The following is a 20,982-nucleotide window of genomic DNA, read 5'->3' as shown; positions in this document are numbered from 1 at the left end:
GGTGTGTTTCTTTATGGACCAGCGTGGTCCGGAGGCGGGGTAGCTGATGAATGCGTGCTGAGTGTGTGCGTGTACATGTGTGGCCTGCTTGGAGTGATGGAGAGTGTGTACTTCCGGGCTTGTTTACTTGAACTTGTCAATCCTCTCCTTTCTTATGTGTCAGCGTCATTGACTGTACAGTTTATGATCTACATTACAGCTGCAGTGGAGGAAGAGCTCAGCTGGTTTACTTCAGTTAAACTACTGCATTATTCCAAAACTAAACTTAGCAAGATATCTGAGCATCAATTTATGCTCTGTGGTTTAGATTTGGTTCTTTCCCAAGGATCACTTTCACATTAAATCAACCACTCTACCTGGACTAAATGATTTCTGGGGTGGCTTGCTTATTTATTTATTTGTTTATTTATTTATCACTATATGGTACCTAACATCCTGCCAGACTGTAATTGGCAACGTTTACTTGCTCTGACAGGACAAAGGTCTCAATAGGAGTTTGTCAGAGCAAGCTTGATTGCATGTAATGTTAAGTGGAAATCTCTATCATTTCCATGTTTCAGGAGGTGGCTTAACAAAATGTGTTATGTTGCCATGATGGAACAGATTAATTATAGCAATTTCCCACAACTATTTCCAGAGGGTGGGGAAGTCATGCTTTACATTGGCTTATGAAACACAATTATATAAGCAGTTTTACTACTATGTTGTATTATTATTTTGTGTAAATGCTGCCTTATCCTGTATACTGGATATTTTGTGTACTCTTTTAACCTCTGAGGGTCAGCTCCCTATTTTGACTAATAATTTTTGAATGTACACTACAGTTTAGAAGTTTGGGGTCACTTAGAAATGTCCTTATTGTTGAAAGGAAAGCATTTTTTTGTGACTGAAGATAACATTAAATTAATCAAAAATACAGTCTAAACATTGTTAATGTGGTAAATTATTATTTTAGCTGGAAATGGCTGATTTTTAATGGAATATCTACATAGAGGTACAGAGGAACATTTCTAGCAACCATCACTCCTGTGTTCTAATGCTACATTGTGTTAGCTAATGGTGTTGAAAGGCTAACTGATGATTAGAAAACCCTTGTGCAATTATGTTAGCACATGAATAAAAATACGAGTTTTCATGGAAAACATGAAATTACCTGGGTGACCCCAAACTTTTCAATGATAGTATAACTGTAGTGTTTCTGTATATAAGTGCCTATCTGGTATACATAATAGTAGTGGATACTCTCTGTTTGATTCTACAACAGTTGAAAATATACATATGTTTTTGTAAAAGTAATTGCCACAGCATTCGCTATACATATTTGCTCCTTTTAGAGTGTTATATCAGGATGCAAATAAGGTTGTTATTCTTGGTAGTATTAGTGTTTTCTAAAAGTAGCACATAAAAATACTCATGTTCCTCATATCTGCCATTTAGTTTACAACACTGTATTTCAGAGGTAATTATTTGACTTTTCAAATGACAGGTTGACATATAAAACAAAGTGTGATCAAAGTATAACCTAATGTCAACAGGATTTTTAGATACCTCCAATTCCATCATTATTTTGATAAAAATGTTAAAGGACTCTGATCAAGAGACCTATCTAGTATAACACAAATGTTCATCAAGGCCTGCAATACAAAACTGTCCAGAAATATTATTTGAGTTATACAGGTACATAGTTGAATTAAGAGGCCACTCAACAAATTATGTAAAGGCAAAATGGGACAAAGAATTGGGGATTGTAATCGCCCCTGAAAAATGGACAAACATAATTAACACACAAATCACAACTACTGCTTCACATACATGGAGGGATTTCTCATGGAAGAACTGTATTAGATATTTTATAACTCCAAAACAAAAGTCCAAACAGACTGGGGCACAGCCTAAATGCTGGAGAGAACATGGCTATTGTGAAGCAGACCACACACACACATTCTGGGGATGCTCTCTCTTCTTGAACCCTTCTGGGACAGTGTTCAGAGAAGTCCTGTGTTACGATGCTGAATTCACTTGCATGTCATTTTATTTGGGGGATATGGACCCGAGCTTACCTAAAGGTCCCCGATATCTCATAAAAATCTTTATGGCAGCGAGTAAAAAGGCCTTAACAAGGCGATGGCTCTGTGGGGAACCTCCTACTATAGACCGATGGGCAGCAATAATCACAAATATCCACTGTATGGAACACATGACTCCAAAAGGATAAATACGATGCTCTCCGGGAAAAATTAACACGTACCTCACAACAAGAGGTGTGACAATATTATCTTACAGACTCCAGTACTGTGCTCAAATCCTCTCAACCGTTGCTGTTCTCAATACGGTTATACACTTGTTAATGTATTTGTATTTGTTTAGCTACTGCCTGTTAAAAAAAAAAAAAAAAAAAGTTATTTGAAAAAATGGAAAAATAAAGTTTTAAAAAAAATAAGTAGAACCTAATGTTACACATTCAACTGCCTAACAGTATACAAAGTAGTGGACACTGGCTCCAACTGCATTGGGTACACAATAAAAATGAGTAAAATGCTACTTATATGTTAGTGCAGCCAACAAAACAACACTTGATGTACTTTCTGTTCATAGAACCTAATGCACCTTCATCTGAGTAAAATTCCTCATTCCAAACTGTGGTATTGCTATTTACCAACTAATAAAATACTGAACTAAATGTAAATCTTTCACTGTGTTTTCCTGCTATATCACTGGTGCACCATCAAGTTTCAGCTTTTAGTTCAGGCACATCATCTAGTTCCTCCAACGATGGCCGCTATTGTCGGTTGGAGTGACACGACAACCTCCCGTGGACTCAAAATGTAATTTTATTACAGCAAATCCATTCGAATCTCCACAACTTTCAAATAGCAGGTTAAACATACAAAAGCTCACTTAACATGTTTGTTTTTTATTAAATATGTAAAAAGCAGGTCAAGTTATTCACAAATAAAATGCATACATGCAACACGTTTTTTGGGGAATGCATAATGAGTGGGACATGAAAAAAACATTTACCATTCATTAAGTATTGACAGTACATGTTTACATTCCTTTTCATTTACACAATATATGACTAAAGCATTGTGGTGCACTGCCCAGTTCAATATTAGTAAATGCAATATTAAGAAAGGGTATACGATGTACTTACTGGAATATAGTGTGGTAGATTGCTCAGTGAACTGACTCCCTAAGACCTGTGGTTTAAAAAAGAAAAAACTCTGAACAGACCACGAGTTCCAGCTGAGGTTTAAAACATAAAATGCTGCTTCATAATAAGACTAGTCCACAATAATGTTCGTTCCTTCCCTATGTTTATGGCATACCAAGTTAACCTCTACCACTAAACCACCTTGTATGGTGTCAATAACACATTGTTGAGCACACAGATTATCTGAAATTATGTAATTTGTGAGGACAGCTGTCAAACAGTCATGACTTGGCATTTTTCTACATTTTATTCACAATTCATTGACTGCAATGCAGATTCTTGCACTATTCCTAAGGCTTAATAATAAATACGGTAAGTGTCTATGGACAGATTGTCCAATACAGAGTCAAATGTCAGTGCAACGTATGGAAGGAGGTTAAATAAGAGCTACTACGAGCCCTTCCAGGGCTTTGCTTATTGCATTCTTGTGATTAATATTCTTGATATGCAAAATAAAAACAAAATAAAAAGGAAAAGAACAAAAGCTGGGAAGATAACACTTGCACTGACAGGTACTGGTTACCTGTCTAAACTTCAGCATTTGATCACATCTACTGTGAGATTTGAATTGATTTTCCACCCACACAGTCCTCGGAAACTTCTGTGATGGTCTGAGCTTGTCTGCTGGTGGAGGTCATCACCACAAACCTGCCACAGCAGTTCACCAAAAGTCACAAAAAACATCGAACAGTGAGCAGAGGGATACAAAAAATAAAAACTGTGATGGTGCTTCTATTCAGGAGGTTGCTTCATGTGCTCAGTCTTGGAGAGAACAAAAATAAACCATGAGGAAAAATCAAAATCCTTTAACAGTTCTCACATATTAAAAAGAGGGATGTAACCGCGTTGAGGGACGATGGCAGTCAGTATTCATCCTGTTCCTCCTGCTGATCATCTGGTGCCTCCTCATGGGCTTGCTGGTCCTCTTCTTGTCCGTCACCCTCAGCCAGCTCTGCTCGGTCCTACAAAGAAGAGACACTGACACTGAGTATAGTTTGAGGCAAGCTCATGTGATTACACACCAAGACTGAATTCTTATCTCTTTCAACCACACAATAACTTCCACATGATTTATCCCCTAGGAAAAATTACAACAGGAACAAGCAGAATCTGTCCTGAATCCTGTTGAGATCAATCCCACCGACTGACCTGTTCATCTGCAGCATAAAGGACCTCCATTAGTCGATCGACAAACAGGGCATTTTCTTCTCCCTGTTCCTGGCACAGCAGCTCCACCTCTCGCAGCTTGCTGAAGTAGTAGTCCCTCTCCTTCTCCACACCTTCCAGTGCCAACTTTAATGTGTTCACCTGCAACAAAATGTTCAGAGGACTGAAAGCCTCAGTATCAAATACACAAAACTATTTCAACTTTGACTGCAGTCACAAAGTGAATGCTGGAAGTCACAAGATCAACTAGACAACTGATAGAAAGCAATAGCTAAATAACGGACTTTAAGCAAATTGTTTTACTGATACAAACTGAAGCGTACAAATCAGATGTAACTCAACTGTTCTGTCATCATTATAATTATATTCTATTGATCAATTGAATCCACTTTTTTTTTAAAAAACTGCCCTTTTTTTTTGCCATTTCCTGTTTCACAATTGTTGTAATCATAAATTCACTTGCTGGCAGGCATTTTTTTCTGCTGTGTGGTCTCACTACATAAGCAAGCTCCAGCCTGCTTCATCTTAGTCTGTCCTTGGCTTGAATTTTAAGGGTACTCTACCAAACTAATGCAGCCAGCACGACTGGCCGCATTTGCAGAAATGTGTTGGATCTCAGAACTGAACAACTACATGATATTCAAATGGCTTCTAATTTAACTGGACTATGTGTATACATTATTAAATCTACCCAGGCGTGCAGTGTGCTTTTAAAACGTATCTGCCTGCTGTTGCATTTTTTGAATGTCTTTTTGTTTTTAACCAAGTTGAAATCACAGAGGATGTTTGACTGGAACATTTTACTTCAACAATGCATTGTTAAAGTAAAAGCAAATCTCTCCAAGCAAATGAACTGTAAATATAGAATACACAATAAATAACAACATTACGTGCCCCCATCAAGACACATTTGGAAAGAAGCTATGGACTAAAATCCTTGCAAATCTGCTCAAACAAAGGAGTCACAAAATCAGAACTGGATTGAGGTCGTGACTCTGATTTGGCCTAATTTTTTAAAAATCCATTAACAAGAAAATATCATGGAGCAAAGACATTGCCAGTGCACCCTTATTGAGGAGCAGACAGATATATTAAAAAGTACAAAAGTCACATAGACAGTTTAACAATTAGCTCAAACTTTTGGTGTGTTGTAGTGCTTTTAAAGTTGGAAGCAGTTCAGAAAGGTTGCCTAATCTAATTTAAAAAAAAATTTTTTTTTTAAAAATTGGATTATTTAGACGAAGATCAGACAATACATCATCATACCTGTGAGAAAAGTCAAGTTTGCTGTTACTTTTGAGACCAATTATCTCTGTATATGACGTGAAAAGCATGTGGTATAAGACTATACATGTAGTTACATTTCCTGTGCACTGAAAACCAGCTGTGTGAACTCAATTCTTAAATAAGGAGATGATGTGTCTACGAAGTCACATAGGCCTTTACTGTAGTAAAACAGTGACCACAAACAGTGCTCGGAGGAAACATGTGAGCCATGTGGAGAAAAATATTATAAAGACTAAAACTGATAGCTGAGACTTCTTTCTAAGTGACTATTACAATCAAGCTTTTAATACCTGCTCAGTAAGATGTGTGACCTGTGCTTCCAGTTCTTTTTCTCCCTTAGCAGGGGTTGCTGCAGTTGCAGGGGTCTTTTTGGCCGATGAGGGTCTGGATGTTGGTGTTGAAGACTTGGGAGTGACAGAACTTGACCTGGATGCTCCTACAGCAGATAACAAGGTTCAATATAATCTTGAAAAGTTAACAAAACTTACACCTAATAATCACAGGAGTTGATGATATGACTGTAAATGTTAACAATCTAACCACAGAGCCGTGTACATTAGTGAAAGAAGCCCATACTATGCACATCTACAGGTGTATTATTACATTTTTGGGGTGTACTAGAATATATTTACTAGCTTTAAGGTTGAAAAAAATATATATTATTTTTCTCAGACTGTGCATCGCTGCAGCAGCTCATCTCACCCTCTGTCTGAAACACTCTGTTTTATATTTTGCATCTTTAACCCTTAGATGTGTCAGCGGGTCAAAAATTATGAGGTGAGGTTGTTTTTTTGCAATATCTTTATAATGAAAAGTTATCATTTCATATTCCAAGTATTGCTCAAAAAACATGCTATTGATTGATTGATATCATTCCATTTAATTTTTTAAGCTACCTTTTATGCTTTTTAAGAAATTATAACATTTGTATTACTACCCCAGCTTCCATAAGTGGGTCAAAACTGACCCACACGCATTTCTCATAGAATTTCATGGAAACCTGTGATTTTTATCAATTGCAGCTGTCAGGAATATATCTGCTATGCACCACACACACTATGTCAGAAGTGTCATCGATCAGGAAGCTTATGATATACGGAGAGTAGCAACAGCTGGAGAAAAAGAGTGGAAAAATGTCAACAAAATGGATGTTGACATTGTTCTATTGCTGTTCTGTATAATATTCTTCTTTTTCAATCATCAAAATGTTCAAAATCTTTGATAAAGGGAAAAATAAACATATTTCAAACATGAAATCATTTCCTGTGGACAAAAATAAAATAAAAACAGTAATACAAATGATTATCCTTAACTAAAATGTTAAAAATGGCACAAAAACACTGATTCTTATACGGGTCATGTTTGACCCACTTATGTAAGAGTGTAGGGTCCAATCATTTGTGCATCTAAGGATTAATGACCCCCTCCCAAAAACCTCAGTCTGCTCAGTCTGGGTGAGCTGGTACAATGAAAGAAAGTTAACGATGGTTATTTACCATGACACCACAGGTACGTACCAATATCCAAACTACTATACTACATAGTATTCCAAAAAAAGATTTAATATGTCTCAGTACATAGAATTTCAAATGCAGTACGCCAAAAATACCCAGATATCCTATTACATCTGGTCCACTTTCACGGTATTTAAGCCAACACAGTTTTCTGACCCACAATCCTCTGCGCCGCTACGTCACCCATGTCACTTACGTCATGCGAGTACAAACAAGCTTTAGCCACAGTGAGCACACAGACAGCTGACAGCTCATTTCGCAGTATAGACTGTGACATTTAGGGTGACGTCCTAGTCGTGTGCCTACTGAATGAAACAGGACGTTTGCAAGGGCAGCTGTACTTGAATTGATTTAGAATGTAGCCCACATTACTGAGTATAGGTATGTAGCTCTGGCACAAGTTTCTCTAGTGAGGAAATAATGGCAAATTGTGACACAGCTGCTCATTCTTTATTTGATGTCAAACTAGCCATGAGGCAGGTGCTGTCCAAATGTGTTGCATGGTGACGTAAACAAGTACAAGAAGAGAAGCCTGAACTTCAAATGAGGCATTTCATGAAGGGAAGCAAAACTGTCTTCAGTGGAAGAATATAACTCCCTTTGGAGAGGTGTTTGCAGACCTTTCACATGTACAATAAAGTGATATAGCACATGAAAGGAAATGGGAAAAACCCATGACGCATTTACGGGCTCTCGAAAATATGTCAAAAGCCAATAAAAAAATAAATAAATCATCTAACTCAACATGCAACATTTGACATCTTAACTTTCTTTCATGAAAAGCAGAAGCTTACCTGCAGTAGGGGAGCTGGCTGCATGGTGAGACTTCTTTGGCAGGTTGAAGATTTGCTCACCAGGGTCAGGTGGAGGGATGGCATCCTGACCCTGTCTGGCTGCAACCGGATCGTACTCTTTACCATCGTAATTGGCATCAAAGAATTTCTTAAACCATTGGATAAAATCGAGATTGTCCTGAAATCTGCCTTTCACCAATTTCTCCACAGGAATAATCTGGAAGAAGGAGCAAAACAAAAAGAGCAACATAAGCAAGAAGCGAGCAGGAATTCAGATTAAAGAAGTGTTTAGAAAACCCACCTTGTCCACATTCATTCGTTTGAAGGATGCCTGCAACAATTTGAAATTGTGAATGTATTCGTGCTCCAATTTAGCTTGAAATTTGACCTTCTTAAGACTGATGCAGCCAGGGAAGAGGAGATCCATGAACTGACAATAGGCAGCTCCTAGAGAAGGAAATTGTAAAAAAGTTAGCCGAGTGCAACAAAAATACAGAAAACTGAGTCCAGATAGGATTTATCATGGCTGTCTCAGCACAGCACAAATCCCCAGAAATAACAAAAAGCCTCAGAGCCTTTCCATGTCCAGACCACCTGACCTTGTTTCCATAAAAAGAAAAAAACATTAATGAACATTCTTGGTAACATGGCTAATATTAACCGACGCCTAGTTAGATCTTTATCCATCTGAAATGAGGGCACCAGCTCAACCTAAGATAAATCTCACGTAAATCCAACTAGGGAGCATTTGAGAAGTAATCTAGATAAAACAAGTAGCCTACAGCATGAGAAGAGTGTACATGTGTGTGTTTGTGTGGGCAGAGAGTGATTGAAATTGGATTACTTGGTCACAGCAGGAGAACACGGCAGGCTACAAGTTTATTTATAGACAACTCTCTGCCAGGGAGAGGTGAGCATGTTTCCACAGGTTGTTTTAACTGCCAGCTTAAACAGAAAATGACTTGAACCCCTAACATGCTTTACAGGCAAAGATGTCATCTCTAAAACATGCTTCCCATCTCAAACAGCCACGGTGGGGCATTTGCAGTAGAACAGGAAGGAAGAAAGGCAGAGAGAGAGTGAATGCGGTTTTTTAAGGGTCAGTTTGTTCTCACCTGAGGAGAGCTGCTCCACTTTCGTATAGTTTAGGCAGAGAATATCGTTAACCCAGGCAGTAATGTCATGCCTGCTCATAGTCTCCTGGGTTATTGAGGTAGAATATACGTTGACCGCCATCCCCCAACTGCAAAAGAAGAAAAATAATTACGCTCAAAACAAAAGCAATGCACTGATAACATGGATTTCTCATGTTTCAAGTTAGTTTCTTTACCACAAAACTCATAAATTAACTATTGAAAATATATCAGCCATTCCTAGCACACAAAAGACACAAGGGAGTTGAAAAAACAAAAAACGTACATAGTATACGCACTTAAAGAGCCCATTAATAACAATTTTAAGCAGGCAACACAACTTCAGCACTTTAACTGCTTTACAGTGCTGATATTAAATCCAAACAATTCACAAATGAAATCATGTTAAATGTAGTAAGTTGCTTAAATAAAATGCTCAGTCTGAAAGCCACACGGGAAGACTGTATCACGATGAGATTTATGCACATGCCCAGACTGACCTACAAAGAGCCCAGAGGCAGAAATGTCCTCAGAGCTCCTAACAAACACCCGACCTCTTGCTGCTGCACGTGGCCAGTACTGGTCACTCTTGTATGCCACCAGTATATACACATTATACCTCATCCTATGGAGAGTACTGAGCGCTCCCTGTCATAGACTGTTCAGCAAATTATAACGCAAAGTAATCAAGGCACATTTTTATTCTATTAATATAAATTTGGCCTTGTAGACTGCAGTAATCTAAGCTGATCTAGGACAAATTACAGCAGTATACGGCATTATCTTTATTACAAGTTAGGTTATATTAAAATACACCCCAGCATTAACACATACTAGTAAACTAATGCATTAACGTAATAACCATGTAGTCCATGAGGGTGAAAATTTTGCAATTTGTGGGGCCAAATTCAGCTCCAGACTGAAAGCATACACAGATGTAATGAATGCACCTGCAGGAAGTCGTTTGGGAAACTGTCATATCTAATGATTAGTTTTGTTCATGGACAGAGTCTAACCATTATTGCGTTTGTGACCTTTGTATTTTAATATTGTGGTTGCAGCAGGGCCAGAAGGTTTCTGAAAATGTAGCCTGGGATTACATTTTTCCTGCACAGTGAATAGAGGTAGTTGCAAAGTATCATTAGGAAAAATGCTTCAGTTTCATTTGGTTGCAAAACTGGGGCTTTTGGTGCCTCGGATCCAGGCCTACATACTGACACACATACAATGTGCCACAAATATATCAAGAAACTTTGATCCTTAAGCTACAGATTAGGCAGTTACACAAATGTCCACAAAACACCAAATCAATGCTTGCAGTTTCACTTGTTAACTCTTAGTATCACGTACTAGTGTTCATATGTCAAACTTCAAATTTAATTAGTCATTCCAAGGGAAGTGAACTATTTTTCAGTTCTACAAACACAACATTTTACTTCCAGTGTGCCTGTCAACATGTGCGTGCCTTCATTTTAACAGAATAGAGGGGCAAGCAGTGTATTCATGGAAATCAGTCCTTTTAAGCCCCATCAACAATTCTTTACACAGTACGGGCTCTAATATTAGACATTAAAATGAAAATAGAAACAAGGCTTGCTTATATGGCATTCTTTGATGTTGTTGGGTTGTCATGTACATTTTTTGGGGTCGTGATCTTACTTTTTAATCTGGTCTCCATAATTATTATTACTGCAGAGTCTTAGCCTTTAAATTAGCTAGGTTACCTTCCATAATTAACAATACCATGGGGTCTTAGGCCTAATAATTATTACAGTCAGGTAAAGCTACATAATCTTTTGACAAGTTCTATTTCTATTTTTTGTAATTCTTCATGTAAACTCACTCCATAGATACCACAACATGAGCCTTATTTTAAGCCCCTCGTAGCATTGACTGTCTATATACACAACAGTAACTTCACTTGACTACATTAACATGTAAGATTGAATAGTGATCAGCAACATGCACGAGACACATTCACGAAGGGTGCAATTTTCCAAAATTCCTCTGCAAAAAGACCTGCAGTGTAACCACCACAGCTAACCTCAGTGATGGATACCAGCAGGACAGCTGCATTAAAACACCCCTCTGATCGCTTTACAGCAGCGACTAATATGGTATTAAATCATGCTAAATCATCATCATCATCCACCAGCAGAGACCAGGATAAGGCAGCATAATAATAACCCTGAAAGTTGGGCTATCACAGCTCTGCAGGAGCCCAGCCTCGCTTGACTGGTTCTCTGGGAAGGAAGGAAGGAAGGAAACTGGGCCAGCCCATCTCATGTCAACAAAGCGGATGTATGAGCTGCTGCTAGCATGCTTTGTTAGCCTGGCAGGGATAGCCGGCCGACTCCAGGGCTGGGCTGATGCCCGAATTCAGACAGGGGGAATCGGGCTTGCGCAGCAGGTCGTGTCGGGGGGGTTCACACGTGAAAACATCACCCAAACGCACAATCACAGTGACATCGGGGGGGATAATGGAGTAGCTGCGGAGTGTCATGTCATGATAGGAATATTGTAGCAGCAGCAGCAGGGACGGCTGTGACCCACTCCTCCTTCAACGATCCGGTGCCACTGCGCACCGAAACGCTTGACGACACTATTCCGGTGGCAGCGGTCGGTGATTTGCTACGAAGCAGCAGGAGAGGGTTTAAGCTAACTTAGCAGCGATTTACGCCATAGTCGGGCTCAGTCAGGGAGCTAACATGACAGGAGACTGTGAGACAACAGGGCACAACATAGCGGATGGGTGCAAAGCAAAAACGGATAGACGTCGAGGAGGAGGCCAGAATGCAGGTTTGTGTCTGCAGCAGTGTGTGTCTTTTTTGTGAGCTTTTTTTTTTTCCTTACATCAAATCAAATGCGGAATTACACTGGTTTACCTGTAGGCGCGCTCTCCCCGCACTGTATTTTTCCTGTAAGGAATGATGTTGGTTCCGTTGTCCGGGACGATGTCGTTGTTATTCTCTCCATTTGGGGACAGGGCTTGGGTGGGACCGGGCATTTGGGTCTCTATAATGTTGAACAGATACTCTGTTCTCTGTCTGGCCGGGAAAAAAAGACAAGAGGAACGATGCAAACGCTAAGAAAGTGCCGCACCTCCGGGGCTCTTTCCTTCTGTCTGCTTATTCCTCACAAATCTCTGCCCTAATGACGTTGCTGCACCCCGTACCACGTGACTGATGGGGCTGGCTGCCTGTTCCTTATGGTGGGCTATTTCAGTAGCACCAAATCACATTGATCACCAGTGTGCTAATAAAGCATCGTCACCGATCATACATCAGTGCGTGACGCCTTTAAAAATTTATTTATTTCACATGCAGATCAACTTTGTGACAGCGAGGCCATTTATCAAATCACACAGTAACCAATCGTGAAAAGTGTGGATTAGATCAGAAGGAAAATGCAGCCCACCCTGTTTCACCTTCAGATCATCACATAGCTGCTAGGCATTACAAGAGATGTGGCTAAAAATAATTATAAAAAAAGAGCAGATGGCAGATGAAAAGGTAGTTGATGATGATCATGACTACACATGGTGTGTAATAAAATACTGATTTGATTACTAACCATATGAATCAATAAAGTCAAATGTCATCATAAAAATAATTCCATTCATGGTAAACACCAATTCACAGTTTTAAGCTTTTTAATTGTAACAGATGACTGTATGACTGGGTTTTGGACTTTTTAAAATAAAAAAGAAACTGCAAACGTTTGATTGGAATTTGTCACTGTTTGTTGACATTTTATACACCTAACTGTTAATAAGTTAACCCAGAAAATAACCAGTAAAATAATGGACAATAACAATAAACTATTTTTCATTTTCAATTGATCTGCCATTTCTTTTTCAATCCCAAAATGTCAGGAATTAGTTTTAAAAATGGCCCTAACTGACAACTTCAAGCAACACAAACAGACTAAAGCCACGAGTAATCAATTATTAAATTAAACTAACTAAATTCTATTATTCCAGCTCACTAAATTAGAATATCTGCTGTTTTCTTACCTCTTCTATGACAATAAACTGAATATCTTTTGATTGTGGCCAAAACAGACGTGTTCTCTTGGTCTACAAGAAACACTGCTTGGCATTTTTCACCATTTTCTTACATGTTATCAATCAAGCAAGTAATTGATTTACTGAGAAAATAATCAACTGATCAATTACCAGAATTGTTAAGTCGCAGCCTTGATATTCACATATGTGAAAAGGAACCAGATATTTTTTAGGTTATTTAGCTTTAAAAAAAATAGATAAACGATCATCTAAATGTTTGCCAATAAATTTTTTGTTGACTAAAAAAACGTATTAATCGCCTAATCATTCAACTATAAAGCATCTAAAATGTATATGTTAGGGGCATAATAATATGCTGTCTGACATGGTGTTGTGTTCCAAATTCAAACGTTGCGCTTTGGTTGCTAAGCTATCGTCCGTTTGTGTTGCCACATCTGCTGTTTTTACGCTTCTTTTGTTTCATGTTGCTTTTGTCATTGCTGAGCAACCACTGTGAATGACACATAAAATCTTTTATCAAAGGTGAACATTATAATTTAAAACAGGCTTGTAAGGCGCATAACTCGACACATCTAATCTGGGCTGAAATTACTTTTAAAACTCAAATATAAAGATTAAAGATGTGTCCAAATGACCAAGGTGATAATATCTCTGCCAGTCCAACCCTGTATCCACATGGTAAGTAATCAAGAAACAGCATGCCCAAGGATTTAACAGGCATGATGGAAAACTGGTTTGATGTCACAGCTCTCTAACAGCAATGGGCTACACTACCTGCTAATACAACACAGCTATGATGATTAATGCAGGAATTTTATGCAAGAAGTATGTCAAGCCATTCAAATGGCCTCTACCACACGAATGTGACTTTAGGACAAAGGTACAACTTTTCCACTATTCTATTTCACTGCCTTGATTGGGTGATGCCTTTAAATGCAGCTACAGACCTGGGATCAATACAACAATCAATCTAGCACCACCGTCTATACAAAGATCAACTCACATTTTAGCCTGTAACATTTGGACCTTTTCACAAGTCAGCATGTTTGTTTCTGAGTTAAATGTGGGTCAAACAAGTAGCTTTGTTCACACCAGCTGTGTCACAAGGCAAAATTATCTGTTGTAGATACCTTTTCACCTTTCAGCTGAACAATCAAAGTTCTATCAGGCCGGAGAGGAAGCATTTCCTGGAAAGTTTAAGCAGGGCTTATCAAATCAACTTTGACTCTCAGGTCCACACTTCAAGACCCAGTTGCAATGCCAGCAATTTTTGTTCTTTGAAAATAAGCTATAATAATTGGAACTGTCTATTGATGCTTTGAAAATCAGCTAGAAGATGTCAAAAGTAACTCAACTCTTGGTTAGCAGTCTGTGTGCTCATTGAGAACTCCAACTAGAACTCTAGTGCCCCCATCAGGCCACAGCTGGGGTCACTTATTGGCCTACAAGTCACGAACATCAAGTCTATACACAGACCTTATACAACTAATGCCATCTAATGAGAAAGACAAATGATAAAGTTAACCTAAAACTAAAAATAAATATGACAAATTAGGTCAAATTTTACCCAATGTAATTGACTACAATTCTGACTTTTGTTTTCAAGAACAAGTTAATGGAATTTTCAGTGAAAGTGTAAGACAATGCCTTCTATTTGCTTTTTTTTCTTTGCCTATTATGGTTGTTCAGAAGGATTTTCACTCTCCATAAAAATGTCCACAGCTTCATGAAGTCAGCCTCTGTTGAATAATAAAGGATTTACAATGAGGTTTGCTTCAAAATTCTAGTGTTTTACTGTGAAAATGGCCATACTTAACATCATCAGTACTATTTAGTCAACTTTATCAAATACCGGAGATTTAAAAGTCATGGGTCAGCAAAGTGGATGCATGTGCTGCGGACTGCACCTTTGACCGAGGGTGAGATAATTCACCCTCATACTGGACAGTGCATTAAAGCTACTCTTTGAAGTTTTTCTTCATTTATTTAAGATAACAGTAATAAATCAAGGCAGTGCATGAGATGCGTAATATTCATCTCCAGGTTAGGAAGCTTGGTTATTCTGAGGGGACATATATTTTTCTGGTATTCCATCTTCCTCCCCAGGATCAAAAGTACTCTTTACACAAATTCCTGCAGAGCCAAACACAAGGCAAAACCAAGAACTAATCTCATTACATGACAGGCTGTGGGCACTAGAAATGTCTCCACTAAGAACCACAAGCATGCAGTGCTACGTTTCCACTAAAGTAATGCTTAAGGCCCTTTCAGACTGAAAAGCGACAGCCGTAGTGTATTGGTCACAACAAGCACAGAGGTCTGCATTGTATCTCGTGGCACAAAGCAAAATTAGGACATTGTCAAACTTCAGAGACAGCAGGAAAATGTGATTTTCTGTGCTGGTTCATGTGAGCAGCGACTGTATCCCCCATACTGTGTCATGCTTGGTGGGGGGCAACGTTATTATCAGGCTGTCATTGGACTGAACTGACCACTTCCCAATCTGAAGGGCCTGAAGTGTCACCACAGAGGTGCAGCATGCATGGCCTTTTGTAAAATGAATGATCAAACTGTGAGGCCTAAGAATGAAGTAACTACATATAAATGCAAGAATGACTGATGTCCTCTTAGCCTATTGCTGCTTACTTTTAACCGTAGAAGGACTGTCCTCCTTGGTGCACTTGACAAAAAGACAAGACTTGTATTCAAAAATGAAAAAAAAAGAAATTTTGTCAGTTATATTGAAACCAGAGCACTAAAAGTTTGAGTATCTTGTCACCAACATTTTGAAAAGGAATTGTTTAGATCGGAGGCAGACAGCCGGGAAGAGGGCTGATGACTGTCAGTGTGTTGACGTGATTTAAGACCAAACAGCACTGCATTGTTGGGAGCTCGTTGTTTCTAGAAGCAATAGATCCAATAATCTGATGGCTGGGTAGTTGCAAAACACTGCATAATGTCTTTTAAAAAACAGAGGAAGGATTTCATAACTGTGAAGAGTGAACTGTGAAATGCATATACCATTAAACTGGCCAAGGCGATGCAAGTTGACTCGGGTTTAACTGCTTTTTGTGTAATTTTTAATGTCGTACCAATATCTGTCTTAGTACAGCAGAACTTTTTTTTTAAGTTATTTTTTTGGCCTTTTGGCTTTATTAGATAGGTACAGTTGAGAGGCAGACAGGAAAGTAGGGAGAAGAGCGAGGGAAAGACATGCAGTAAAGGGCCCTGAGCGGGAATCGAATCGACGCAGCAGGCCTGGGAATCAAACCCAGAACCTTAGCATCAAGGCTGATGGTGACTACTGTTTTCAGTGTCAATTAATCTGTAGATTATTTTCACTATTAATTGATAATGAAAGAACAGAAAAGATTCAAGTTTGAGGAGCTGAATTCAGACCTTTTATGATTAAGAAATTACTTGAAAACATGAACTGATTATCAAAATACTAGTAACTCATTACTCTGTCAACAGATTTGAATTAAATTTTCAGGGAAGGTCAGAAATGACACAAGGACCAAGTGATTAGATTTTAGCAGTGATACGGCTTATACTCTGGATCCACAGATTTGTTAAAGATTTCTGTATCATTGCCAGATAGTGTCACTGTAACTATGAGTACAAGTGATCACTACATCAGCTGCCTGCTGACGATCACATGATTGCGATCCTACTACAAATCCACTGCTGCAGACTTATCAGGACTTATCCGTCAGAAATGATACAAGAACAGTTGATTAAATTGTGGGGGTGTTTCCGAGTCCCATCAATTCCTGCCGCCCGCTACATATTTACGTCACGCGATTCGGTATCTGTACATAACGTACACATGCATAACACACGCCTGTGCTCAGCGCAAGGTCATTTTATTTGTGGGTACATCTATGTTAAATGGCCACATTCTATAGTGCCGTGATTTTTGCCACAAATTTTTTTTCAAGATTTCAGCCGTCGGAAATGATACAACAACTGAGCAGACTTGGCAGAGCACTGTGCTCTCTGAGTGCTTTTCTTGTTTTACATTTTACAACTAATCAATTCATCATTGCAGCTCTAGTTAGCATTCAATAAATTAAGTCATAATAAAAGTCACTAACCAAATGACCAGTGGCATGAATAAGACACAAATCTATTTGTCACCCGTACAATATATCAGTTCTGAATGCCAACATCACTGCACATCTAACCTGTATTGCTTCTTGTCAATAAATGTTGGCACTGGTTGAAGAGCTCTTCTACTGGATGGGGGCCAGCTAACCTAGCAAAGAGCTGCACTGATTTTCTGTTAATGCTGTCTGCTATCAATTTTGTAAGGGTGGGGTAACATGTTGTTACTGCGCAGCTGGAGGATGATGCTTTTATTCTGTATGCTAGCACACAATGAATCCTCCTTGAGCTGTTGTGCATAAGTTCACTCCATCAGAGGAAAGGCAGAGCTGTGCTTTTTCTTACTCCAGTCATGTATCCTAAGTTTCCTCTTGCACTGCTGGTTGGGAAGGTAACAGCTCTACCCTGCAGAATCAAGCTCTCAGTTTTGAAGTATTTGCCTTCTGTTACCCTGAGTTACTATACTCAGATAGTGGTCTGATTTTCAGGGTGTGAACTAATCCTGACAAATATGAGTCAAAGTCTAGGTTGTGCTTCCAGGTGAAGCTCAGATCAAAGTCTGTGCAATAAAATGATAGCGATATTCATCAGGAATAGACACTTTATCAATAGCAATGACAAATTTGCTTGATATTTTCGCTTCAGTGCATTAGATGCTTGAAAACGCATAACGAAATCGCAAAGTCCAGTTGCACGATTAAACCCCAAGTGTGCTCCCTCCCTGGTTTATTCCTATTCCACGATAATGAAGCCCCTTGGTAATTTGTTTCACCGAGGCTTCTGTGCAGATCTCCCAAAACTAGCTAGTGTGGACCCACCTGGGCTTCTCATTACCCAAATTTGCACCACTGGGGATCAGTGGTTGCTCCTGTGAGATGGGCTTCACAACCTGAAAACACCCACAAACCTGTATTCCCCACCACCTCCACCTGAAGCTCCATACTCCTGGCGGCCTGCTCCAAGGGCTGATAGACTTGATCCTGGTGTGTGCTCTGACACCAGTGCAGGTCACCACTTGATAAAACTTGTCCCTGGCCAGATAGTTAGACCTTTAACCTCAGTGCAGAGCAGCAGCTTTGCCCTGGTTGCCATCTATACACCTCCGAGGTTTACTTGTTTTCTTTATGTAACGTCTATCAAGGTGAGATCATTTCTTTTAGCCTTATTCGTGAGTGCAAATGGATTTATTTGTGTGTGGTTTTCATTGCTGTGTTAAGAATTTTCTTTGCAAATAAAGTTTAATGTTATCCCATTACCTGTGCACCTTGATAAATAGGCAGAAGTGGTGAAATTGAATGTTAAAGGGGGGTTAAATGTAAATTAAACCTGGAAACCAATATGGATCGTTATTGACTAAAATGAAACATCTTATGATAGTACAATTTTACATCTTTATCACCCAGCCCTACTCAAGCCTGAGTCAAATAAAGGCAGGGAGGACCAGCACCAGAGAGGAGGGAGCCCTGATCTGCCACATCTTATCTGGAACATGTAATGCTGCTGCTTTACATACATCATGGCTGGAAAGGAAAGTTTTCATTTGCCATTTGAGAAGGCAAATTTTGCGCCCAAGATAAGAGAGCAGTCTGCTCCGTAGCTACCCCCTCTTCCCCTGCTCTGCCCCCCGGTGCACACCACTAATCAGAAATACGTTTAGCTGCCGGTACTGATAGAGAAAAAAAGCACAGTATGTTCCGGCTAATTAGTGGGATTTTTAGCTAGCTGCTGTAGGTCTCGTGAATGAAGCTAACTCAGCTACGTGTTGGAAATGAGACAAACAGTGATTTGAAAGCTAGCAAACAGCGAGAGAGCAGAAGAAAGAGTGTTTTATCAAGCTAAACGTTACTTACAATGGCGGCAGTACGTCTTGTTGAGCTACCCGCCAAGTTACAGAAGGCTAATTTTATTCCAGCCTACACTTTGTCAGAACAGTGACAGCCGACATATGCCCTGACCCGGGTACCATCACCGCTCCAACAGCGACGAACACGTCGATACGCTCCGGTTTCTGCATTTACTGATCATGCTGCAGGTTTAAAATGAATTTACATATTGAACATGTTTAACAAAGCAAATCTTACTCACCAGTGAACTCCGATCCGCAGGTTAGAAGGTGTTAAAAAAAATACGTTTTCCGGCTGAGTCACCCCACCCTCAAACGCCCATTCTCGCAAGACGATGAATCGGGGAGCCGTCATCTCATTGGACAATGTCTCATCGTTGTAGCAGCTGATTGGCCCATTGCTGACATCTGTCGGCAAACTGACCAATCACGTATTGGTGCGTTGATCATTCACAACATCTGACAGCTTTCCGTCTTGTCGCCCCGTGTCACTTCACTTTTCCTCCCCTATACCGCAAAAAGCCTTTATTCCGCAATCCACTCAGTTACAGTAAACACAAGAGTAAAGTCAGATCACTTATTATTGGGCACATTTAACACAAGAGACGCTTAGCCAAAGGGCTTTCCAATGGAGAAATAAGATTAACATTACAAATTTAGCTATCTATTCCTACAATATTTTTTGTTACATAAATTTACTAGGATTTGTTTTTATTATGGTTAAGACCATACAATATTTATCATATAGATTTTAATAACTAATTCACATACAAATATTAAGACCCTACTGTATAAATTATTAATTAATGTTAAGACCCTACAATGGTGTCCTATTTAATAAATTTAAAAAAAAACAAACAAAATAATAATGAAATGGCAAAACATTTCTGTATCTAAATATATAATAAAATTATTCAAATTCCTTAAAATGTGGTTTTATGCTTTTTAGGTATAATAGAGAAATCTGTATTGTGTTGTTGAAGTTGACATTTTGCTTTGAGTTCATTAGTGGAACTAATGAAACATTTAATTAATCAACAACTAATCAGCAACCATTTCAATGAATTGTTAACGAATGATTACAGTGGTTTAATCAAGCACAATTTGCACATATACCCTGGTTCCATCTTCTTGTGTCAAGATTTATCGCTTTATATTGATTTATCGCTGTGCTTTATATTATTTTAAAATATTAAAAATCTCTAGGTTTTCAATTGATGCTCAGATAAGCATTTTTAAGAGGTCACCTTGGATTCCTCTGAATATCTGCTGGACATTTTTCCACATTATCTATTTTATGACATTTCATAGATGAAGTGATTAATAAACAAAATAATTGTCATATTAATTGATAATAAAAGAATGATTACACTGTTGTTGTTTTATTTCTTTGTCTTATGTGCACGTTATGGGATCAAATTAAGTTAAATAGAATTTTATTTTGTCACAGAGCTACATGCAGAGCACAAACTTGATTAAATAAATCTGATATTCAGCCATTGACACGACTGCACTCCTCCTCTTTTAACACCAGAGAGCAGTAATGCACTTGATTTTAGAAGAAAGAGCTTTGGTGAAAAATTCATCAATATTATAGCTGCTTGCCAACAATGACAATACAGTAGACATAATATGGAGCAGATAATGAACATACTACAGGAAAAACATCATGCAGCCTTGTTGTGGTTATTTTTCAGGGAGTAGTGTTGGATGCTGTGGGTGTCTGAATAAATAATGTGTTTAAATGTTGAAAGAAATGGCCTGTGTTCACGCCTTTAAAAAGTTGTGGTAATAATAATCAGAAAGCCTAAAATCAGCTAATTCATATGCTTTTAATACTGTCAAAGCCCAGAGCCAAAAATCTCCTCCCTAATATGCACATGACTGTGAGATTCA

At 38.7% G+C, this 20,982-nt stretch overlaps 1 protein-coding gene across 2 annotated transcripts; it reads right to left on the bottom strand.

Annotated features, from left to right (window-relative positions):
• Positions 1 to 2,813: 2,813 nt before the first annotated feature.
• Positions 2,814 to 19,455, bottom strand: mapre2 (microtubule-associated protein, RP/EB family, member 2). Of its 2 annotated transcripts, XM_023283674.3 has the most exons (8): positions 15,783 to 15,833; positions 11,995 to 12,156; positions 9,092 to 9,219; positions 8,278 to 8,423; positions 7,977 to 8,193; positions 5,959 to 6,104; positions 4,364 to 4,522; positions 2,814 to 4,176 (listed from the first exon to the last, which is right to left on the bottom strand). In XM_023283674.3, the coding sequence occupies exons 2-8, from the start codon at positions 12,114 to 12,116 to the stop codon at positions 4,078 to 4,080; spliced, it is 1,017 nt and encodes a 338-aa protein (XP_023139442.1). In that variant the 5' UTR covers positions 12,117 to 12,156; positions 15,783 to 15,833; the 3' UTR covers positions 2,814 to 4,077. The 2 variants fall into 2 exon arrangements, with proteins under 2 accessions (XP_023139442.1, XP_023139443.2); XM_023283675.3 differs by lacking the exons at positions 11,995 to 12,156; positions 15,783 to 15,833 and adding an exon at positions 19,329 to 19,455.
• Between the last annotated feature and the right edge of the window lie 1,527 nt (positions 19,456 to 20,982).

This window comes from Amphiprion ocellaris, chromosome 10 (assembly GCF_022539595.1).
Source record: "Amphiprion ocellaris isolate individual 3 ecotype Okinawa chromosome 10, ASM2253959v1, whole genome shotgun sequence".
Taxonomy (NCBI): domain Eukaryota; kingdom Metazoa; phylum Chordata; class Actinopteri; family Pomacentridae; genus Amphiprion; species Amphiprion ocellaris.
The sequence above is the reverse complement of the archived record's forward strand: the minus strand, read 5'-3'. Positions and strand labels throughout refer to the sequence as shown.